Source organism: Protopterus annectens, chromosome 16.part0 (genome assembly GCF_019279795.1).
Source record: "Protopterus annectens isolate FY-2018-M chromosome 16.part0, PAN1.0, whole genome shotgun sequence".
NCBI classification, from domain to species: Eukaryota; Metazoa; Chordata; order Ceratodontiformes; family Protopteridae; genus Protopterus; species Protopterus annectens.
The window spans coordinates 880,603,336-880,629,078 of NC_056750.1; the positions used below are offsets into that span (position 1 = coordinate 880,603,336).

General features: G+C 38.7%; 1 protein-coding gene across 1 annotated transcript in view; it reads left to right on the top strand.

Moving 5' to 3' along the window:
- Positions 1-25,743, top strand: part of LOC122790679 — an 800,254-nt gene that overhangs the window by 400,552 nt on the left and 373,959 nt on the right. Inside the window, exons 12-13 of the mRNA XM_044058202.1 lie at positions 11,716-11,822; positions 15,954-16,267. Coding sequence (XP_043914137.1) covers positions 11,716-11,822; positions 15,954-16,267 — 421 coding nt within the window. The remainder of the gene's footprint in view (positions 1-11,715; positions 11,823-15,953; positions 16,268-25,743) is intronic.

A 25,743-nucleotide genomic window follows, 5' to 3' on the forward strand; every position in this document is an offset into this window, starting at 1 on the left:
TAGAAAAAGTTCAAGCACTATATGCCCTTGAGGCAGGAAGTGAGGTGAGTAGTGGAGGGGTAGCATAAGAGGGACAAATGAATAGAGGAGGGGTTAAGTGATCCCTTTAGGGTGGAATAATACCAGTCAGCTGAGAGTACAGTAAGTACAGGATGGAAGAGCAAGTAGAGACAGAGAGAGCGGAGACAATCAGTAAGCAGCAGGATGTAGGGAGGAGTAGCAGAGCAGGCAGTTGGTAAGGAGAGCAGAATGGGGAGTAGAGCAGAAGGAGAGTAAAACTATAAAGCAGTAGACTATTGTAGTAGATAGGAGAAGAGGAGGTAGAACATAGATATAGGGAAGGTAGAAGTTAGGAGAAGTCAGGCTCCTAGGAAAGGATGTAAAGGTATCAGGAGGAGAGAGATGTTCAAAGAGCAGATACTTTGAGGGAATAAGAAAGAGAGGTAGGGCACAGGCCTATTGTATACCACCACCTAGTGGGCAGCGTTAGTAATAACAGCAGGTATCCAGGGTAAAGACACCATAGGTGAAAGGATATGGAAGGTAGCAAGGTATATCCTTCCAGAGGCTAAAGACAGGGAAGGATGGACTGGCTGCAAGCTCTGATCCAGAGGCTACTAGTTTCTAAACATGTACTTACAGTTTAAATTATACAGATTGGCCTTCAGAACGGGTCAAGTGTAACAACCAGAGGCTACTAGTTACATAACATATAATTACAGTTTAAATTATGCAGATTGGCCTTCAGAACGGGCTCTAGTTTGTAACACATGTAGTACAAGCAGGTGGAAGCACAGGGCAGGAGAAAATAAAGGACGGTCCACTCAGGTAATGCTTGAGGTAGTTCAAGGTTCTTGGTGCAGTCAGGACACTCAATATAAGGTTGAAAGATAGTTAGTTTGTAACTGTAGTACAAGCAGGTGGAAGCACAGGGCAGGAGAAAATAAAGGACGGTCCACTCAGGTAATGCTTGAGGTAGTTCAAGGTTCTTGGTGCAGTCAGGACACTCAATATAAGGTTGAAAGATAGTTAGAGTTAGTTAGCTTTGCAGCCAGGTAGAATAGGGGAATGGTATTGTTCCCACAGTTCCCATTTTTTCTATGTAATTTGCTCCTACACTTTTCTAAAGATCCTACTTCCAGTTCTTTTATCTCTGTTATAATATTAAATATTTAAATACAGTTGGTTTAAACTTTGATTTCCATTTTCTAGTAACTGCATTTTTGTTAGTCAACAGAATTAAACTTACGGCCTTACTATGTCTAGGCAATTCAGATCTTGTATCCTAGCTCAAAGAAAATTCCTTAGTTACACCCATTTGCTCACCCAATATTTTAATGGAGTACTCTGTGTAGATCAGTGTGTATATTGTACCTAGTTAGCCAATGTGGTCAGATAGCACGTGCATATAAGTTACTGAGCACGTGCAAGATGAGTGCCATTTTGTATAGTCATTTAGAGTGAGTGCAAGCTTACATGGAGATGCACATGCGAGTGTGTTTGAAGTAATGAATCCATCAGTAAGCGTATGAAGTTCGAAGTACATGTTACAGTTATAGCTCTTGATGTGTTTATGTGCAATAAACAACTTGAGTGCATCTCATGCCTCAGTGTTTCATTTGAATACATGAGACATGCAACACTCTGTAGGAAATTTTTAAAGTTTGATTACTCATTACACTCCCAAAACATATGTTACCTCTTTCTTCTCCATCATACCTCCAACATTTGCCATCTGCCTGAAGAAAAATTCTTTGGAGTCTGCTTGGGGTATAAACATGCATAGGCAAACATCTCCATGCAAAAATCCTAAATCTTCTAGACTTTATTGCATTTTTGGGTGCTAGATATACATCCTCCCTTTGTTTTCATGTGAATTGCTTATCCAATCTCTCTTCCCAATCTTTTTCTAACCTCCTCTGATTGGGTCCTTTAGTTATAGAGCAACACTTTATATGCCATACTAATTGTACTTTTTTAACAGCAGCTTCTGTTTTATATTCAACTAAAAACTCTACCAGAGCAGGTCTTTCACTTAGGATTCCCCTGTCCCTTTCACTTTGCCTATACTCTGATATCAGTCCCTGATAGGGAAGGCAGTCGCTAGCTGGCAGTCCAGATGTCTTCTTGGCTTCTTCTGATTGTATTACGTTTCCCACTCTAGTTATTTGCTCCCAGTACCTTGGTTCCTTTGCTGCTTTTTCCAACAAATTCTGGCCCTCTTGGCTGTTCTTTGTACCCCTAACTGCAGTCGGCCATATCCGCAAAAACCCCTTTCTCCATTCTCATGTTGGCTTAGTTCTTCGGATACTTTCGGCTACTTTAGGAATATGTTGTGCATGGTTGTTATCCTACTTAAGGATCTGCATCCAAAATCCCACACTGTCCTTATTTCTTGAATATCCCTCCCCTGCTTCTTCATCATCACTTTTCACTTGGAATTAAGATTTTCTGATGGTGTTATATATTGTGTGTTTGAGTCTTAACTGTGTAGCTATAAAATATCTCTTCAGATCATTTAATTCTAAACCACCGTGTTCTATTGGAAGGATCAGCTTATCCCACTTGACCTTTGCCCTCTTCCCTCCTAGATAAATTCCCTCAACTCTTTATTAATTACCATCTACATCTTCCCCTCTGGTTGATAAAAATAAGCCTTACCTGTACATAAAATTAAAGGGACAAAAAACATTTTCACTGCTTGTCTCTTACAATCTCTATCCATAAAAAAGAGCTTCCAGTTTCTCAGTTTTGTATTACCACTTGTTTAGTTGTTGCCCATATACCGTTAGCTGCCATAACAGAATCCTTTTTAATCCATACTCCTAAATACTTATTTTGTATCGTATCCCCTTAAATATGGGTATCACTGAACCAGTTCATGTGTGGGTACATGGTTTACAGCTGTAACCTTTGATTTATTTTCATTAATTTTATATATAAAAAGCTCTTAAAACTGTCTCAAAATCTTCCACAACAATTTGGTATAATAAGAAAATGATTTTCTGAGGTATGATACGAAATCAGAATTGCCTAGACATAGTAAGGCCTTGCTAGTCTAATTATGGTGGCTGCCAAAAAAAAAAAAAAAGAAATTACTAGAAAGTGTGATTCAAGGTTTAAACTAACTGTCTTAGAAGTAGTGAATATGGTAACAGAGTTAAAACAACTGGAAATTGGATCTTTATAAAATGGTAGGAGCAAATTGCATTGAAAAAATGGGAATTGTGGGAAAAATGCATGCAGAATAACATTTTGGAGGAGGAATGAGGTTTAAAAGAAGCCAAGATTTGAATGAGATATGCAATGATTGACAAAGACTGGATAGATTGTACGAGATATATAATCTTTGCAACTAAAATGTCAGTATGGTTTGTTTTCATTTATATAAATGTATGATTGCCTATGTCATAAGTGTTAATTTGATAAAGATGGTTTCAGAAGTCATAATTTAATAAAGATGTTGTTTAAAAAAATGTTCCACAACAATGAGAAGCTTTTCTGACCTTATCGGGAACAAAATAGTATCATATGCAAATAAAGTCAGCTTTTCTTGATTACCATACCAATTATATCCTTGAATTTCGAAATCCCTTATTTTCTTTGTCAATGGCTCTAAATGTAATGAACCAAAGAGAAAGAGGACCTCCTGCCTGATTCTTCTGTTCAGACGCAACTTATTATAAAGGAATCCTCCCACTTTAATTTTTTCCTCCTACCCCTCATATAGCATCCTAATTAAACTTATTATTCTGTCAGGCAATGCAAATGCTTGTATTGCTCTTCTCATAAAATCTCATCATATTCTGTCAAATGCTTTCTGTGCGTCAAGACCCACCAACAACATAATTTTTTACATTCTGCTTTCCTCTAAATCACCATTGTTCTTTCAAGGTTGTGAAATATTTGCCTCACCTCCACAAAACCATATTGATCCATGTCTATTGAGTCTGGCAACACCTTTTCCATTTTTTAGCTATTATAGACACAAACTCTTTATGATCATGGTTTATAATTGAAATGGGCCTACATGAAGCTTGATCTTTAGGTATTGCAGCCATGACAGCTTTCTTCCAAGATGTTGGTGTTTCCTCTTCTTTTAAAATACTGTTTAACACAACTTTCCAGATCGCTATCACTTTCTTCCCTCCTAGCTTCCAAACTTTCACAAGAATACCATGTGTTCCTGGAGACTTTCTTGCAGATTGATTTATACGACACCATTTTTATCGAGTCTTATCCTCTCTTAACTGATAGTTGTTGAGTTTCCTCTGCCTCTAACCTTGGCATATATACATAAGTCTTAATAAATATTTCCATTTTTGCTGTTTTTTGATTTTCATATTTCTCTGCTTTATACACATTTTTCATACAATTTCCAAAATATCTCTAATACCTCCACAGGATCTCTTGTTATTTTCTTGTTACAGGCTGCCTATGTTTTGCAACAACCCTTTCTGCATTCTGTTGCCTAAGTTGTACTAAAAGTTTTGGTCCTCTTGAGTTGTTTGTTCTTCTTTCGGCTTTTTCCGGTTAGGGATTGCCACAGCGGAACTCCGGTCCGCTAATAATTGGCAGTAGATTTTTACGGTGCCAGCTCGATGTCCAACCTTCAATGAAGGCACGCCCATTCATGCATGTCTTTCAAATGCCACTCGACCACGGGGAGGACATGCAGACTCCACACAAAAGGTGCTCCAGCCGAGAATCGAATGGGAGAACCGCTTGCTGTGAGTCAACACTACCGCTGCACCACCGCGGGTGAAAAAAGAACAGTTGCTTAACAGTAATCTTTCTAAAGTCATGCATATAACTCAGATACTCCGTTATATTTTTTCAGCACTCTGCAGTTGCTCATTTTCCTGTTAAGTGAGATTCATCTTATTCTGCAATACTTTAACCTTTGTCATGTCCTCTAAATAATTCTTATTACTTCTTAACCATATGTCTCTTTCTTTTATCCCCATGTTATTTTTAAGCTTCACTTTCATTTTATATAACTCACTAGCTATAACTTCTGAAGAAATTTCTGCCTGCCTTAATAACTCTCAAATTTATTTCCACCACCTATTCCTTAAATTCCTATTTTTTAACCGATAGATTGGGAAGTGGCAGTGTCTCATTTTTACTTCATTACCCTGCATTTATTTCTCAGTTGTTCTTGCCACATGATCTGAAATAATTATTGGATATGTATTGAGGCTTTCAATTAAATGCACATGTTATTGTGAAATACAGTTTCTATCTAGTGTGGCCCAGTTATTGTACTTTCCAGAATAATATGTAAATTGTTTGAGATCCTGCTACTGAATGTATGTGTTCTCTGCCAAATATTTTCATAAATATCTTTAAAAATCTAACCACTTTTGTTCTATTCCCTTTCCCTCCTAGGTCCCAGAGAGTCATCCTCACTGTTGCAAATCAAGTTCGAGTCCTCACCTATAAGTAATATTACCTGCTGAAAGCTGGTTATTTCTCCCAAAATTTTCTTAAGCTCCATAATAGCAGTTTTCAGTGGATTATAAATATAAGCCAACATAATCTTTCTTCCTTGCCAGTAACCCCTTACTACCACAGGCCTACTGTTATCTTTATTCCTCTTCTATCACTATTGGAGTTTCTCTATCAAGTACATTCATTTTCCATTGTCCCTGATATTCTACTGAACATTCTACAATCATTTCTTTATCAAATTTACATCCTTTCTTCTTTCCAAATGTGTCTCTTGCAGCATTGCTATTTGCACTCTGCATTTTTAATATAATTCAATACTTTTACTTTTTTCAAAAAACAAAAAACACTGGCAGCACAAGAGCAAACTGAATAAGAAATGTCTGTAGTGTAATAAAAGTTTAATAAATGCTTTTATCCTAAGACTTCTTCAGAAAACTAAATACATATTCAAAAACACCAAAATATAAAGTTTAGAGTGACCACTAGTAAAAAGTTTAAGTTAGACAATTAAGCAATTAATCAATAAAACAATAGGCAAGAAAGGTGATTACTATAAAAACATTTAAATAGTCAACTTTCTATCCAAGAAAAGACATTTAATATTAATAACATCATTCAAACCAGGGGACAGTCTGCAGCTAATTTCATTTGTTACTTTGTCTCTCTTCTTTCTATTCAGTTTTTAAGGTTACCACCTCTATTATCTTGATGAATGTAATCTGAGATACTAAAAGTAATTTTTTAAGCAATCCATTTAACTGAATGCCCTTACTAAGACTTCTGGTGGTCATACTAACATAAAATGCCGCACAGCTAGTACATAAAGCAATATAAATTATATGTTTAGTGCTGCAAGAAAATCTACCGGGAATTTTAATAGCATAAGGTATATGACTAAGTGTTAAATCTGACCCCTCATGAATAAATGTACAAATGCTGCAACAGTTGCACTTGAAGGTTCCATAACTTTTAAAAGCAAATGGAAGAGGAATCAATGTATCCTTAGTCTCTAGTATCTTTTTAATACTGTCATTTTCTTATGAACAAAATAAGATGCATTGCCCAGAACACTAACTAAATCACTGTTCCCTTCTATAACCTTCCAATTATTCTGCACCTAGGCATCAGTTTAATGTTGTTAATCAGCTCACTATCCTGGATTTTCTTACTATAAAACCTTGTAAAAGTATAAGTAGAAATTTTGTAGTTCTTTTACAACTAATTTCTTTTTTTTTTGTAATACATCAAGAGAAAACCTCTTTCAGGAAACAAATTGGTAATAAAACCAATTTCAAAATCTGTGTCCCTACTAACCATACATGAGGCCCTTATAAATTGGCCTCTATTGTGGAAAAATACTTATTTACTTTAATATCTTTATCATATACAGTCACTGAAAATACTTTACTATAGAACATATAATTTTATATTATGAAATGTTTTATATAAATACTAAGAACAAAACATTTTTACTTGTAGTTACTTTCATTTTTTTCCTTGTTTTGTCCTTCCAAACTTTAATGACATGAAGTATGGTATATGCTTTTCAGTCTCCCCACAAGTTTAACAAAGTGAAAAAAAGTCCAATCTTTCTCAATCACTTTTTCTTGCAAGGCATAGTTCACAAATGTAATTGATGCTTTAATTTCACAGTTATTCACTAATTTCAGTGTTTGTGGTTTTATTCCTGTTCATCTTCTTCTCTTAGCCGTAAACTCAGGTTGAAGCCCAAGGTACTTCTGAATTTTCTAGTCACTTCCTATACATTTTTTCTGTCTCTGAAGGATTTTCCTTTGTAACACTGGAAACAGTTTCACTAGCAAAGTCTTGTCTATCAGTTTTATTATCAGAAGAATGGGACACAGAATCCCCTATTGTTTGATGGCTTGCTTTTTGTTGGACAAACTTTTGCATTTCCTCCTTAGCCTGTTCTGCATCAAAAAATGACTTTGATCCTCCAAGAAAAATATTCTGAAGGCAGCTGGATACAGCAGCTTGACTCTCTCACCTGCATCTTGGCATTCACTGATTTCTTGGATAAATTTGCTTTTCTTCTGTCTAGTATACAGTGAATAATCATTTTCCACAAATACTCTACTGTTTTCAATTTTTAATACTTTGCCCGTCTACCACTGTTTTTTCAGGATGAATTCTTTCTGCTACTATGATTGCATCTTTACTTTTACAGGTCTTGACTGCTTTCTCATGGCCAGGTTTGGATTATACACATGATGTGAACTTTCATTTAACAACTCCTGCTGTGAAATACCAGCCCAGTTGCTTATTTTGGTTCTTCCAGTTTCTTTGGTACACTAGACAATCTCGGATTTTCTCTGTGTGCTCTCTCCTCCAACTCTACCATTTTTTGGACAGCTGTTCTTGACCAGTCTTATACTCAACCAGCCTTTTCTTCATTTCAAACTGATTTTTTTCCAGTTTTATCAGTTCATCTGAATAGCTATTTAAAGCTTCTTCCATTTTCCCCAGCCTTTTGTTGTTTAAGTTAATATACTCCTTTAGTGTTTCATTTATTTTAATCAGCTCTGAGCACATTTGTTTTATCGTTTTTCATCTAAATTATTGGAAGCCACCTCTTGTACCAAAGCTGGAGCTTTAACTGCTTTTTGCTTAACAGTTGCAGGATTCTTCCAAGTCAGGGTTTTCTCTTCACTGATTCTAGTTGATTTTCTTTCAAGCTTTCCAAGTTTCTTCTTTGCTGGCATCAGGCAGTGTACTTTCTAGCTAGTAAATGACTGTTACTAAAACTGGCAACCCTTATCTCTCAGTTTCTTTTTTTTTCACACTTGGAGAGCTGCAATTAAGCCACTGATCTGTGTGTCACTATCTTGGTGGTCCACTGTATGCAGACCCTTATTATACATCTTTGGGAGTGATATTTATGTACCCCATATAAAGTATTTCTATACATCAGTGTTGGATTTATGAACAAATAGTGGAATTAACATACCCATTATAGAGCTTGTATGCAGTATATGGTCCATCCTTAAAAATAATTCACCCTAACTTGGGCTTACCCCTATCTTAGCACTTAAAAGTTTAACTGCAGTAACTGTCGTAGGAGCTGCTAATGTTAACACTTGTGTAAATGTTTCACTTTCTTATCAACACTGCCCAAGATCTATTAACTTCCTGCACTGTGGGTTTCACTATCTTGTCAAACACTGCCCCGGGTTTGGGTACCTCCTCCACTGTGTGTTTCACTGACTTATCAAACACTGACCAAGTTCTGATTACTTCCTGCATTGTGTGTTTCACTGACTAATTGACTAGTGCCCTAGGTCTGTTTACATCCTGCATTGTGTGCTTCACTAACTTATTGATTACTGCCCCAGGTCTAGGTACTTCCTCCATTGTGTGTTTCACTGATTATCGAACACTGACCCAGGTTGGGTACCTCTTCCTTTGTGTGTTTCACTTACTTATCGAACATTGCTCCTGGCCAGTTTACTTTCTGCATTGTATGTTTCACTGATTTATTGAACATTGCCCTTGGTCAGTTTAATTCACACACTGTGTGTTTCACTGACTTGTTGAACATTGCCCCAGGTCAGTTTACTTCCCACATTGTGTGTTTCACTGACTTATTGCACACTGCCCCAGGTCAGTTTACTTCGCAAACTGTATATTCCCCCTGGGGATGGTGATTTTTCCTCCTGAGTTTAGAATATATAAGCATATTGTTTAATTTTCTGTTGTAGCACTGCAGATGGGTTTTGTAGGTCATGCTGATCTTTTGCATTATCAGTGTGCTAACGGAAGTGCTATATTAAGTTTTAGCCCTGATATTCTGCGAGCTGCTGTTTCTTGTAGGGGTCTCCTTCTTCAACACTAGCTGGTGTCAATTTTATTATTTTATAAAACTAAAGGGCATCTTCTGTTGTCATAGGGAGAAAATGTCTCTTCCTTTTGGGTGTTTTTTTACCGACCTGTATGTCCACTCAGACAATTTCTGCCCTTTCTAGTACCTCCCCCTTTCAGGAAGGGTCAACGAAAAGATTAATTTCAGGCAACTTCAGACTCATTTCACTTATGAATTAATTTCAGTCAGGTTTTTGTACATGCCGTAGCACAGAAATCACCCTTATATGGGTTGTAAATGATCTCCTGAAACCAGAGACCAGTGTTTCTACTTGGTGTTGGTCCTTCTGGAACCCTCAGCAGCATCTGACACTGCTGACCATTACCTCTTGATCGTCTGTGGTCATAAAACAATTTAGATCATACCTTTATGGCTGGCTCGAAAGGGTCTGCCCAAGTTTGAACAAATCTTCATCTTACTAATTAGATGTGGAGAGCTGCAAAAGTCAGTCTTGGGTCCACTTCTTTTCACAGTGTACATGCTTATATCTGGAAATCTTATTTAGGGAGAGAGGATTGGCATATCATAGCGTTGCAAGTTATACTTTGATCGACCTCTTATTTTCACAGGATGATGTGGTGTGGGTGTACTACTTAATCCTCTTGAATTCATAATTTGTGGCTCTCTTGTAATTAGTTAACATTGAATACTTCTAAAACAGACACTATGACAGTTTCAGTTTCCTACCATGAAGGATACTAGTTTTCCTTTATACCTTTATGAAGGGAATATGTTTTAAATTTGTTAGTGAAGTGCAAAGTCTTGGGGTTACCTTTGATCATAGGCTGACACTGTGGGGCCAGATGTCAGTCACTGTAAATACCTCTTATTATCACTTAAGAAGCATTTCAAGAAGAAAGCATTTTTCTCTCGAGCTGATCTCTAGGTAGTAGTTTATAGCTTAGTTTCATTGTGACTGGATTACCTCGATGCCTTCTCTGCAGGATTTCCCACCACTGATCTGAACCACCTGTAGTTAGTGCAGAATACTGCTGCTAGATTACTCGCTTGTACAAATCATTGGCAAAATATTACTTCTGTCCCACATGGTCTACATTGACTCCTGATTCACTGTCAAATGATCTTTAAAGTCCAGGTCTTCATCTACTTGCCTTTACATGACTCTGTCCCCTCTTACTTAAAAGAGTTAGTGGTGACATGTACCCCAGTTAGGGTCCTGCTTTGGCCATGCAAGGGCTGCTATTAGATTTATGGGTGTGCTTGGAAAATTCTGGATTTACTTCTTTCCCTTAACAGTCTCCACAGCTGTGTTTTTTACTGCCTCCATTGCTATAGGAGTAGCCGTCACTGGCCAGCTATCACAGTTAACTTAAGGCCTCCCATTTTGGTACTGCATATGACATGGTTGCCCAAGTACTGATGCCTATTTTACTTAAGGCCTTCCATTTTGGTACTGCATATGACATGGTTGCCCAAGTACTGATGCCCATTTTACTTAAGGCCTCCCATTTTGGTACTGCATATGACATGGTTGCCCAAGTACTGATGCCCATTTTACTTAAGGCCTCCCATTTTGGTACTGCATATGACATGGTTGCCCAAGTACTGATGCCCATTTTTTGTATTACTTCATGTCCTTCAAATTGTTGTATAATATTTTAATCTCATTGTTACATTTTTTCTGTTTCATATTTGTTCATATTTGTACGTGGTGTTTTGTGAAATACTAAATAGAAGACTAAGCTGAAGTTCTCAAGTTTTGTGAACAGCTGGCTTGTTGGATTTGTGGCCACTACAAGGATGTGCTGGAGGTATACCTTATTGCTGGAGACAGATGACCTGGACAAATTTCATATGCAGTAGGGGGCAAAGACATGAAGGACTTGTAGGGTGCAGCAAAAAGAATATGGAGTGTGATATTGAGGAGGGAGAATAAGGGTTCCTGGGAGTTTTGCTTGTTTGGTGTGGAGATTGGGGGATGTAGCTGGAGAATGGGGTGACAGGTTTGAATTGTATCTTGCAACCGGAGGTGTAAGAGGAATAATTTCAAAGGTTTGGAAGGTGTAGAATTTATCAGACTATAATATGGAAGCAACTTTGATTGAGAAACTGAGATTGATTAAGGAAGAGATGCAAGTATGTGGGGGAGAGACTGAGTATGAGATGTGGGCATGATAAGAAGAATAAAACCAAGATGACCTGTGTAATGGTGGTAGTTACCGAGAGAATTTGGAAGGGGGGTTTGATATAATATCATTGCCTGTATAGTACTATAACATTAAGTAGTGGATTTTGGAAGTGGGGTATGTTTTTTAAAGTAAACGTTAAGGGTAAGGCCCGATGGGAAATGTGCTGATGAAGAAATGTTAGTAATGGTCATTTAGGAATTTTTGAAATGTGAAGAGTGTATTTGATTTTAGTGCTTGTAAAGCTCTTTTGGACTTGTATTAGACTTATGAGGTTTAAAGGTGCTGCAAAGGAAAAGGAGCTCACAATGATGACTGTGGTGTATGATGATCTGAAGATGGTATGTTTAGACTGGCATCCAGAGGTGATTTATCTCCATTTCCATAGGGTTTCCATGATCTGAAGATGGCATGTTTAGACTGGCCTCCAGAGGTGGCTTTATCTCCACTTCCATAGGGTTTTCATGATCTGAAGATGGTATGTTTAGACTGGCCTCCAGAGGTGGCTTTTATCTCCACTTCCATAGGGTTTCCATGATCTGAAGATGGTATGTTTAGACTGGCCTCCACAGGTGGCTTTATCTCCATTTCCATAGGGTTTCCATGATCTGAAGATGGTATGCTTAGACTGGCCTCCAGAGGTGGCTTTTATCTCCACTTCCATAGGGTTTCCATGATCTGAAGATGGTATGTTTAGACTGGCCTCCAGAGGTGGCTTTATCTGATCTGAAGATGGTATGTTTAGACTGACCTCCAGAGGTGGCTTTTAGCTCCACTTCCATAGGGTTTCCGTGATCTGAAGATGGTATGTTTATAATGGCCTCTAGAGGTGGCTTTATCACCGCTTCCATAGGGTTTCCTAAGTTCAAGCTCCTCACTTCATACACCACACTATCCTCTTTCAAACAGATCTTAAATCTAGATGGACCAGATGGCCGAGGATGATCCACACTCAAGATAGTTTTTGGATTATTTCAATCTGTAATAATTTCTTTGTTGGTTTCTTTATTAGGCTGAACAGAGAGTGTAGAGTAGTTTGGTGCCAGTTGTCCATTTGCATTTATCTTTTTATTTTAGCTTTTTTCCTCTCCTGCTCTTGCCTAAATTGTCCAGCAGCTTAAGTCTTTTCAGCTTATTCATAGACTTTTATTATTTTTTTTCTGGTTGTTGTGTGCAAGGATAGGGTAGAAAAAGCTTCACTGTTTAAGTATGGCCATGTTAGATACAAGACTTCTTCCCAGGGCACACTTGGTCTCGGTGTGAAACAGTTGGACATTCCTCATGAATTTTATCAAAATGTTGGGTCAAAAACCCCCATGAGTAGAGGAACAAATTAATTCTAAAAGGCATTTTTCCTCAAGAATTAAAGTGAAAGGAGAGGTGCACAGTTAGCTCTTCCTTCCTCAGGACTAACAAAAAGGAGGTTTCTCCAGCCAAGTCTGCAGAAGGACCTTCTTCAGATGTAGGACCAACTTTGACTAAAGAGGTTTCTAACTATTGATCTCTGTCCTGCCCAAACCTGTTATCATTCAAAGACTGAGGAGTTTTTTCTCATACTGAGAATGATCCAGCTGTTTGAAGTTGATTCTTTCCTGTTGCATGATGGTTAGATCATCTTGAGCCCTCCAAAGTTCTTCTATACCCCTTGATTGAGACAAAGTGATGAAGCCCTTGGTCAAGGCTGAAACTGAAATGGTTGTCCTGTCTTCCCCTCTATTTCCAGGGCAGCTATAGAAGATCATTTACTCCCGATATGTGCATCCCCTGCCATGGGCCCTGTCTTGACATTGCAAGGGTCTGCCATGTTGATACTGACCTTACTCTTTCCTTCATCTGCAGTACCACCACTAGTACCTGTAACTTTAACACTTGGTCTTTGGGTGCCAAGGTCCACTACACCACATGTTGTTGGCATCAGTGGTTTGGCATTATCATTAACTCCATTTCCTCAGTACCCTTCTCAGCACTAACATCATATCCTTCAAGCCCTTGGCACCAAAGCCTCCCTTGATATTGGTGTTGATATGTAGACTTGTCACCTATGAGTTGGCAATGGCTTCTTTGGGATTGTCATCCTTGGGGAAGCCGATGTCTTTGTTAACAGTGACATTAGAACTCATGGCCAGATGCTTTCAGTGTAACCTGACAGGTTAAGTCCCAGTGAGGCTACTTTGATATGAGCTTCATGTTAGGGGAGACCTCACTCTTTTTTATCTTGTATCGTTGATCCCCATCCCAGATTGACAAGGGAACCCAAGGCTGTTGGTTCACATTGCCTAGAGAAGATTTTTCTCCTGGGCACAGAGATGAATCCTCTCAGAATGTTCCTAGGTATCTGGACTTTGACACAATCCCCTGACTTGGACACCGATTTGGACAAAAGAGAGGATTCATTCTACACTCTCTGAATGATACCAAGTTTGGGAAGATATTGGAGTTAATGCATCTGTAGAAATCACGGCCAGTTATTTTAGCCCCCTCTGAGGAAGAAATGTCACATGAGACTTTTTTCCTGTCTGCCTACTTCTTAGTTTGTGACCACTTAGTGGTGGACAGAGCATGCCTAGAGTCCAGTGTGGCAAAGCCACCAGAAAAGATCCTCCAGCTCTTCCAAATACAGATAGACTTGGAGCAGGACTTTCCAGGTGATTCTGTTGTGGTGACAGCAGCTTTCCAGAAATGACCTTGAAGAAGAATGCTGCAGTTCTTCCCCTTGATAAGGATGTTTGGAAAATGTACATAATTTTGGAAACCACTTTTACATTTTTGGTACATTTACTATTATGGCATTGCATTACCAGACCCATACTGGTTGTTTTTAGCATGATCTACCAGTATGAATGCCAGACGCATTGAAAAGTTGCCAAAGAATGGTGTGGAATATAATTTGGACTTGCAGATGGTGACGATGACTAACACTTCCATGTTGTTTATGAGACTAATTCATAAAGCAGCTGATGGGGCAGAAAGAGTGCCTAAGTCAAGAATAGCCATAAGCTGACATGGCTGCCTCAGCCACGGTACTTTCTAGAAACTTTCAGATGTCCTTCACCAATGCCTTGTTTGACACTGAAGGATAAGCTACTATCGAGTAAGCAGGAATGGCTGTTGCTTACAGCTGTGGGTGTTAATTTCTCCAGTCTTCAAAGCAATCCTAGAATCAGAACACTGCAAGGAACTTGTGGCTTAAAGGGGCCAAACAGCCTTTGTTCAAGCAGAGGTCAGACATTAATTCCCATGGCTGTGTGCATTTTTCAAATGGATGCCACCCTGTAGGCTGGGGGAGGGGTCCATAAAACCATCGATTCTTTAGTCCTTCCCTGAGAGTTTGCCACAGGAAACTTAAGGTCTTATCTGACTGTCACTTCTGGGGCATTTGGATGCTAGTACATCTGCCCATATGAAACATGGGAGTCCGTCACACATGACAGATAAGTAATGTCCAGGGCATACAAAAACCTATTCATCACTTCAGCAGAGCCACCTTCTCAACATTCTGTCCCACCAGATGGCAGCAGCCAAACTCACAGCTGTCTACTAGGTTTCAGCAGACTAGAGAGGAACTGTGATTTGATTGAGGTTCTTCCTAATACCAAAGAAGATGGAAAAATCTCAGGACCATCTTGGATTTAAGTGGGCTAAGTCAGTATGCAGACAAAGTTCCAGATGGTTAGTATATCAGACCTAGATTCAAGCTAGCAGTTGGAGGAATAGAAAAACAGACATAAAACATGGAAACCATTCAAACGTTCAAAAGAATCTTAGAATCTTAGCATTTGCAAAACGAGTCAAAGCAGAGCTGATTCCAAGACACAGGCTAATTTTCCAGCCCATTGCTTTCAGGACTGCACATTCTGAATGAGTTACACAATGAATAACATCCTTTACATTGTATATCAAATTAGACTATAAGTATGCATTTGTGTGCATCAAGGTATATTATTGTAAAGATTTTTTGTGTGACACTTATTTTCTATACCAAAATATTTACTGTAAACTGATTATATTATACAATTGAACCCAGGTTTTAGCTAAAAGGGTCAATAAACCAAAACACCTACTATGTTATTAAATTGTAAATAAGTAAATGATGTATTTATTTTATTTTGTTTTTATTCATCATTTGTTAACCGGGTCAGTCCCATTAGGCTAGCAGCCTCTTTTTCAGGGGACACCCGAGGTAGAATTTATATTGCTAGGGGATATTTGGCCAGGGCATCAGGAAGCATTCCCTACTATGTGGAGAGCTCCTGCAGTGGCAAGGAAGAGGCCAAAGGGAAGCAGAAATGTAGAGGAGATGAGAAAAGTTATGGAGAGTTTTGAGGTGGAAAGTGAGAATTGGGAGAAAAAAATTGTTTGATATGGAGTGTCAGAAAATAAACAAAGATTCCTGTTTAGTGGATATTGCAAATGAGCAGCATTTAGTTCTGTTCATGGAGAAGGAAGTAAACAAGTCTGTTGAAGTGTTGTAGATAACAGAACTCGTGTCAGGAGTGCATGCGGACGATGACCTGTTAAAAATGATGGATAAGCGTGATCCAAACCTTTTCAGATGTGCGGAGGATGATAATATGGAAATGAAACCAGGTGATGTGGCAGCAGAAAATGCAGCAGCTAGCAATGGAGGAAAGCAACAACAAACTGAGAAGGGGTCTGGTTTTATGCCAACAGACAACGCAACAACCAAAATGTATGCAGCAGTGACAGCTGGCAGAAAAGGAGAGCAGCAGCTAACTGTAAGAATCTGTGCAAGAGTAACCACAAAAAGTGCGACTGCATTAGACAAGTATTATGTACGGGGCAATTTGGTAACTGTTCTGGGTTTTAAAAGTCTAGAAATCTGGTCTTTTATACATATTGGGACATAGACTTTTTGGGACTTAACATTTAAAACTGATGATGACATTTCTGGAACTGTATACATAAAAAAGAAGGCCATTTATCTGTGGAATTTTTTGTTTTCTAGTAGCAACTTAAATGTTAAAAAAATTAACATTGTCTTCTACTAGTTCATCAGTTCTCAACTGCAATGTTACCCAGTGCCTGTTACATGTTACACAACATCTGTGTGAAACTGTTGATCATATTGTGAAAGTTAGAAATGAAAAATACTTCAATAGAAGGTAGAGATTGGAAGTTGTTTTGAATGTGAAAAAATAAAACATGGTGAAACACTTGCCAGTTGTTATTTTTGAGGATGGTCAGAGAGGGACATTAATATATGCTTGCAAGCCTAGATCTTATTTATGTTGTGGGGACTTTTCTTATTTATTTAATGATTCTGACAATGTACAATGTAACCAGTGTAGGGAGAAATATCATACAGCAAGAAGGTATGTGCCTGAATGCAGGCTGTAGAAAAAAGGACACTTCTGGATGGGTTTTCAAGAACAAACAGTAAGTCATGAAAATAAGGGGAAATGGAAGAAAACATTCATGAGAAGGGACAAGAGGCAGGAAGGACTTGGTGAAGAAACTGTAGAAGAAGAAGAAATATGGAAGGTAAACGTGAAGAGAGAGTGTTCATGCAGGAAGAAGAGGTCAGGAGAAGGGATTGATACTAGTCACTTTTTGAAGTTCTAGCTAGTGAAAAATCTAATTCCAAGGATCAATGATTATATGTACATAAACCCAGGAAATGATTCAGCTGGGGAAACAGCAACAATGAGAAAATGCAGAAATATTTCTACTAAACTTAAAAAGAAGGAAAAGCATCAGTTTTAGGGTACTTTCAGTAAATGTGACTAGTATTAACACTATAGGTTGGGCAGGGATATTGAAGTGGTGTGCTAACCTTGGTGTGGATGTTATTGTGTTAGAGGATATAATACTCCTGACAAGTGACTGCAAACAGAAAAAAGATGGGGACGTAAATATAGTGTGGAACTTAACAAGTGAATGTTGTTCTGGAGCGGCTGTGTTGTATAAAAAATGTGAAATTACTAGACGTAACACTGGTAAGGATGGGAAGATTAAACTGTTGTGGATGTGAGATGGAGAGAACATGTTCATAGAATTATAACATTATATATAACTAACAAGAAAAGGGAATCTGTTTCATCTAATGTTAGATATGTGGTGGTTAACATGAAAATTGTAATTGCAGGGGATTTTAACTGTGATGTAGGGGGAAACTGTAAAACGAAATGTAAAGGTAAAAATTTGAGGATGTGATAAAATGTGGTAAATTAGCTGTGTGGAACAAAAGTCAGTGGATTTAGGGAAGAGGGGCACTTGGATCTGAGATTGAATATTTTGTATTATCAGAAGGCCTGAGGGCAGCAGATGTTGATACATTTGTGATGTTTTGTTTAGATGGTTTTGCAGTATGGATAAGTGATGGAAAAAGGGTGTATATTAAATAAGAAAGGAAATAAAAAGAATAAATGAGAAATGATGGCATGAAACTGGGGTGTGGGAAGTATTGCAGTTATAGACAATTGCATAACTATGAAGTTCTATAAAAACTGGTCTGAATGTTTGAATTTAAAAAGAAGTATAAAAGGTGTGTTTTTTTTTCCCATTGGCAGGAAAATGTAAGAAAGAAAGATAATGTGAAATATAAGAAAATGTATAGAAATGCATTAGAGAATTTAAAGAATAACACAAGAGAGTATTACAATATGGAAAAGGAAATACATAAAAGAAATCTGAATAAATGAAGGCATTACTTTTTAGGCAGCAGTATTATTTACAAGGGAGAAGGGAGGAGCTATCTGCATATTTGAGTAAAGTAGTAATGGAGGACATTAGTATAATGAGGGAAAGGAAAAACGTGAAAGAGGAGGTGGAAAGAACACAAGAGCAAATTACCAGTATTGTAGTACTGCAGGCGGAAAACATGTATAAGAGTAAAAAGAAGGAAAATTAGAGACTGGAAAGTAAAAACAAATTCCAGAATGATGAGTTAAGGAAGAGTTTGAAAAAGGAATTCTGTTACTGAAATGGATGAAGTACTGTTGATTCAGTATCAGGCCCATAGGATATGGAATGTACAAGAAATGAATGGACTGGCAAAGAGTCTTTTGCAAATGTACTAAATTAACAATTGAAGTAAGGGGTTTCTTTATGTAGAATTTTGTAGTGGGATATCAAAGATGAGAAGAATGAAGTAAAAAAATGGAGACCCATAACAGTGAGTAACACAGACTACAAACATTTTGAGATTAATGCAGAGTAGAATGGAAGAAATTATATATAGTACAAAAGGAATTGTTAATGGTTGTGAGAGAAATCGTGGATGATGATATAAGTAAAAGGGATGTTATAAAACTTGTGGTAGATGATATTAGCATGGCATTTCATACAGTAGGACATGACGCTTTGTGGGCTGTAAAGTGCAGACTAGCCAATAGAAGTAGTAGAGTGTATCTCACCATATCAAAATAATAGTGAGAGTGTTAATGAATGGGTGGCTAAGTAAAGAAATATGCATGAAATGTGCTATAAGACAATGTCCCATGAGGGGAATATTGGTTGGACTGAAAATGAATGTAATAGTGAGTAAAGTAGCTTATAAAATGAAAGATGCTAGATATGTGATGCAAAACAAGGTGATGATTCCGGTAGATGTTCTTCCATATTACTGTAGCAGTATTCCTTATGTAAGAATTACTCCTGCCAAGGACAGCCCAATGAATGGCCAGTATACCAAAGCCTTTATTGTTTACAAGTTGTACGTGAGTTGTACGTCACACGTATGCCCCCATGCAAGGCGTAGGGCATGAAAGTGATGTATGGATGCACATACTTCAGAACCTGTTTGCTGCCAGTCCAAATGCAATCCTTGAATGGCAGTCAGAAAGCCCTTTTTCCTGTGCTGGTTACCAAGCTGTTTTCAGATAAGTGCCCCATTGGAGTGCTTCCTTATCCTCTATTTTATTTGTTGGTTTAAATTTCATCCAGAAAGGGAAAATGTCAGTGTGAGAGCCAGATTCCCCATAAAGATAATCACAAACAGTGAGTCTTCTGCTTGAGTGCTTCTCACAACCATGTTCAGTGTTCAATCTGCCAAGCATTTGCCCCCAAGACAATGGGTAATTACTGCTGCTCCTTTTCTATTGACCTGGAAAACTAACATCTAAAGTTGTTGGCACAAGGTGCTATGGCGGAGTCTTCCCATCCCGAGTGTCAGGCGCTAGCCAAGAAAAAGTCTAAAAAACTCAGGTCTGATATGGCTGTCCAGCTTCCCCTGGATGTCTCTGTCAATGCTGGTGAAAGCCTGGAAGATTGTCCGTTTATTGCGTTAGACTCTTTGCCACAACCCCTTCGGAGGCCTGCATGGATCCGGCTTCTCGCAGCTCCTCGGAGGCTTTTCAAACTTCTGATCCAGACACTGAGGGGGCATCTCAGCTGATTATATCCAAGGAACTGAGGGGGATTCCACAGGTCCTAGTATAGGGGAAGATCCCTACCACGCTTAATGTCAGCAAGGGTCTGAATTGCCTAGGATTTTTCTTCCGTACTTCCCACAGAAAAAGAAACAGAAAACCAAGTATATTTGCCCAGCAGTTAGAGATCCCAAACATGAATGGCAGAATTTTACTCGTGTATTATTTTACACATTATTGACTTTAAAATTTACTCAAGGGGTCTCTGTGCCTACTCTTCCTTGGTCTTGTACTTCTCTCAGGATACCTAGGGGCAGGATTCTTCTGATGAGGATCAGGATTCTGGGAAAGAGTCCTTAGTATTCTCATCTTAGATGCCTTCCCCTTTGGACAACGGATGCTGAAGTTCTTTAAGCGGGATTGTTTTCAGGTTTCTCCAGGTGGAGTCTCCTAAACCTTCATCTGTTCCTCCGGTTCTGGTTACCCTCCTGAATACCTTGTCAGCAGCTTCTGTAGCCCCTGATTCTCAACCCCTAGCTCCCAAGACACCTGACAGATTTTACATGGTGCTTGATGGATTACAGTTTTCTGTATAAATGTCCTTCTGCTGATCATTCTGTGGTGTTTGTCTCTTCTGACAAACTCTCCAAGCTGTTGCCCTTTGCTAAGGTTCTTCCTTCATATAAGGATAGTAGGGCCATGGAATGGCTGGGTAAAAAGGTCTGTACTGTTGACACCTTGGCGCTTAGAGTTATTAATTACTAGACTCATATGGCTTGGTATATTTTAGCCCTTCTTCCTCGGGTTTCTGAAGGAGCTTCTTACCATCCTGACTCTGAAGGGAAGGTTTTGGCCCTTTCCTTGTTGGGGTCTACTTCTGAAGTGGCTCACCACTCCAGTAAGTGCAGTCATGATGCAACTGATGCTTCTTTCAGGGATGCTGCATTTGGTTCTGTCATGAGGTGGTGGTGTTGGCTTCACCTCCAATCTTTGCCTGATGATATTAAGCCCAAATTACTGGATGCTGCTCTGAATAATAAAAATCTTTTTGGCTGCCCTGATGCTGAACTTTTTAAATCCCTATAGTATAAAGGCAAAGCCCTGCAGGAATTGAAATAAATCCTTGTTTTTCGTATCCTTACATTTCAGAGGAATTACCCTTCCAAATCTGCTTTTGTTTGTAAACTGTCTCGGCCTCCACCCAAGGGTAAAAGTAGTTCTAGAAGTGCAACTCCTACTAAGTTTATTCAGACCCCTGTTTCTCAGAAACCTCATTTTCAAGACAAACCAGGTTCATTTTGACAGTTTGACAAACCAGGTTCAGTTTGACAGTTTGACAAACCAGGTTCAGTTTGACAGTTTGACAAACCAGGTTCAGTTTGACAGTTTGACAAACCAGGTTCAGTTTGACAGTTTGACAAACCAGGTTCAGTTTGACAAACCAGGTTCAGTTTGACAGTTTGACAAGCCAGGTTCAGTTTTACAAGCCAGGTCCAGTTTGGCAAACCAGGTTCAGTTTGACAGTTTGACAAGCCAGGTTCAGTTTGACAAGCCAGGTTCAGTTTGACAAACCAGGTCCAGTTTGACAGTTTGCTTCCTTTTTCCCCAGGACCAGGTTTCATTGCCCTTTTATCTTTCCCTGTTTCTTCCAAATTAGTTAAGGATCACATCAGATTCTTAGGTTCTATCAGTCATCTTCCAAGGATATTCTATGCTTTGGAAATCTTTTTCTCACTTTCTGAGCATCCCACAGCCTCCTTGAGAACAGCTTCCACTCTTTTCAGAGGTGTTTCATGCAGTTTTATCCCAGGGCACCATTTAGGTTGTGCCAACTGACCAGAAAGTGAAGGTCTTTTATTCATAATGTTTCTGGTTCCCAGGAGGGAGGGCAGCGATGGGGATGTGAAGGTCGGACCACATCAACATCAGAGAGATGAGGGCTCTTCTTCTAGCTCCTCAGGCCTTTCCTATCCTGTTTCATCCTGGAACCCTCAACATTTTCACAGACAATACCACAGTGATGTGGTATGTCAACAAGCAAAAAGGTACAAGGTCCTACCTTCTTTTCAGGCTCACTGTTCAGGTCTGGGATCTAGCTGTCCAGTATCAAGTGACTCTTCAAGCTGTCTGCATTCCCTCTGAGCAATATATAGTGGCAGCCTCTTTGAGCAGGTCCAGCACACAGACTCACAAATGGATGCTTCACAGAGATGTGTTCCTGGACATTGTCTATTGGTGGAGTATTCCTTAGGTAGATCTTTTTGCCTCCCCTTTGAACAGGCAACTTCCTCTCTTCTGTTCCAGAGTCCCAAGTCCTCTGGCATGGGAAGTGCATGCCCTGCCCTTTCCTTGGAAGGGGCTGCTTCTGTAAGTATTTCCTCCCCTTCCCCTCTTTCCAAGGGTCTTGCACAAGATCAGGCAGTACTCTTCCAAAATCTTGCTAGTGACTCCCTTTTAACTCAGACAGCATTGGCTATCCCTTCTTTCTGCCTTGGTGAGGGGCAATCACCACATGTTATTTACTGGGTGGACCTTCTCACACAAGACAAGTGGTCTGTTATCCATCCATACTTGTCTACTCTTCAACTAATGCTATGGGTGATAGGGTTTTGATCCCTTTTAGGCCCCTCTTTTCTGAGGACACACTACAGGTCCTGCAGGAGGCCAGGAAACCCAGTATCAAGAAATCATATTTGTCCAAATGGAAGAGATTTTCTTTTTGGTGCCTCTTTCAAAACCAGGATCTCTTTTCAATGCAGGTTCTTATGCCTCTCTCTTATTTATGTGATCTGCCACCATGCTAGGTTGGCATATTATTCAGTTAAAGCTCAACTGTCAACAATTTCTGCTTGTCTATCCTTAACTCCTCCTCTGATTTCTAGGTTTAACGTCAAACAGTTTCTTAAAGGCATCCTTCATATCAGGCCTTCCAGGAAGCCTATTCCATCTTCTGGGAACCTCAGTTTTGACTCAGGCTCATTTTGAGCTTGCTGTTTCAGCTTCCTTACAACATTATACTCTGAAGACTGTTCTTCTTTTAGCCCTTACTTCAGCTAAGAGAGTATCTGAGCTTCAGGCTGTTCCTTTCTTTTTAGTTTTTCATAGGGACAGGGTGTCTGTCCATAGTAATCCTTCTTTTATACCCAAGGTGGCTAATGAGTTGTTTCTTAATCAGTCTATTAATTTGCCTTCCCTTTTTCCTTCTCTGCAGTCTGCCAGTGAGGAAGTTCTTCATAGCTTGGATTTGCATAGACAGCTCAGATATTATTTATTTAAGAATAAGGATATTTGTAAATCTGAGCAACTTTTTGTTATTTTTCATTACAGGTCTTTGGGTTTGTTTCTAAGGGAACCATTTCATCCTGGATCTCTAAGGCCATTTCTTTTTATAATTTTCAAGCTAAATGTGTTTCCTCTTCTGTTTAAAGCTCATTCTACCAGAGCTGTGGCTTATTCTGGTGCTTTTCTGAAAGGACTGGATACCAGTTCCATCCTGAAGGCTGCTACTTGTTCTGTCTATACCTTTACTAAGCACTACAAGTTGGATGTTATTTGTAGAGCAATGGCTGGCTTTGCCAGGGCTATTCTGCATGGGTTTCTAGAGGGTTCTTAAGTGCCTTCCTCCTCCTCCAACCAGGTTTCCTGTTGTGCTGTTGTACATTCTTTTATGTAAGGAATACTGAAACAGCGATAATGAAGGACATCATGCAGTGGTGTAAAATCTTACCACAACAGTGTATACCCTTCTCTTCACTGTTCCAGTACTCACTCCCTCCCTCCTACCCCCTCTCCTCTGTCCTACTCTTGTCTTCTTGGCTGGCGGTTCTTTTGTTTTTCCTCTTTCTGTATGCACATGTTCCTCCTGGTCCCAAGTAACATTTTGTTCCTCCTGGGGCATCTCAGTTTTGAAGTATGCGTGTCTGTACTTCACCTTTATGCCCTACTGCATACTGGGAAGCATATGCATGCTGTACGATGCCTATAAACAGTAAAGGTTTTGTTATACTGTCTGGACATTGGGCTGTCCTTGGCAGATCCCTTACATAAGGAATGCTGCAATATTGATGTGAAGGACATCTACTGATATGGTAAGATTTTACACAACTGTACTTTTTGACATTTGCAAATGATATAGCCATAGTTGCCAAGAACCAAATATGGATGAGGAAATTGTTGGTTTGTCTGAGTGAATGTTTAAAGGAAATGAGAATAATCTTGAATAAAGGTAAAAGTGAGGGTTAAGGTGATGTAAAAACTGTGGGTGTGTATTATTCAATAAATGAAGTTTTTGTTGGGAACAATATTTGGGAAAATTACGTAGTTATGATTAAATGGGAAGGTTTGATAAAAGAAATAGAAAAAAATGTGTCTTCTCTGGAGGATGTATAGATTAGTATTTAGGAAAAAGGTTTATCTGGTGAATTCTGTATTAATGAAAAAATAGCACATCTGTCAAATGTTTATATGATCCCAGAAAATGTGAAAAGGAAATTTTGTTACTGGCATTTTCTTTCATATGGGGTTCAAAATCAAACCCACTTAAGAGATATGTTGTATATGAGTGAAGATGAAGGGGGATTCAGTTAAGAAAATCCAGTTATTTATTCTGCTTCTTTAAACTTGTGTTGAGTATTGAAGTGGGTTAAAAGAGAGAATGAGAAATTAATAGTGAGAATGTTTAAATATAAGTACAAAAAGTTCTGGGAGGTGATAATAAGAAAAAGAATATGCAAGAAATTAAAAATTATCAGGAACAATACTAACATAGGAAAAGAAGTTGATGCTGCAGAGAAAGATAGAAGGATGTGGTGTAATAATGTGATGAAACAATATTATTATTATGTACGTCAATGGGAAAATGTACCAGGAGAAGTGATTAAAGGTATTAAAGTAAAGAAAAAGTGGTGTGCCAAGATAAAAGAGGATTAGGATTTCCTATGAAAACTGGTAAATAAGTTACCAGTAAAGGGAAGTATGCCATATAAAAGAAACTTGAAAAAGTGTGTTTATTTTGTAGGGAAGAAGATACAACAGAGCATTTTTAAGTATGAGTGGCAGAAGTATGGTGAAAAGTTTTATGAAGTAACATTTTTGAGAATATTAATGACATAATGAATATAGATATGAACATGATTACTTATGGATATTATAAGAACAAGGAAAAAAGAATATGTGAGAAGGTTAGATAAGAATTTGTGTTATGTAATATGAGCGGTTTGGAGTGAAAGACTGAATGGAATTTTGTTTTATGAGAAATGGATGGCTATACTGCAAAAAATTAATTTATGGTTGCGGAAGGAGTGAGGGTCAGTTATAGAAGAACAACAATGAGAATGTTATAAGAAAAATGATAAATAGTAAAAAAATATATAGAAATGTGAATATATGTGCTTGTAAATATGTACATTTTGTAAATAATATGTAATTTTTTATGTTGCATTAAATGAAGGGTCCCTACTCTTTTCGATAGATGCCGTGGGATCTTGGGATCTTTTACATCCACCTGAGCTACCACCAACTCAAGCAGATAGGGCCTAGGTTTAACATTTCATCCAAAGGACAACACACTCAGGAGTACAGCACCTTAACCCTTTTCCTGCCTGTAGTGTCGGCAGTTGGTTTTCCTTGTGCAGGAACAGAACCCCCACGAGTATGTGCACCAAAAGTGAGTGTGCTGCCTGTTGCACCACTGACACTGCTAGCAGCAGATGTATCATGCAGGGTAGCAGCAGATGAGTCTGTCATGCACAGGCATGCTTGACTGAGGGTATAGCCCCTACTAGAACACACGAAAACAGAGTTGTTCAATACAGTGTTTAACTCATTCCCTCCAGCACAGCTCTTTTTAGTGTGTACTTTAAACTCCAAGTGAGTGTGGCTTAAGCTTTTAAAAAAATGTTATCGCCTTACAGTTCTAACAAGTACTCATTGA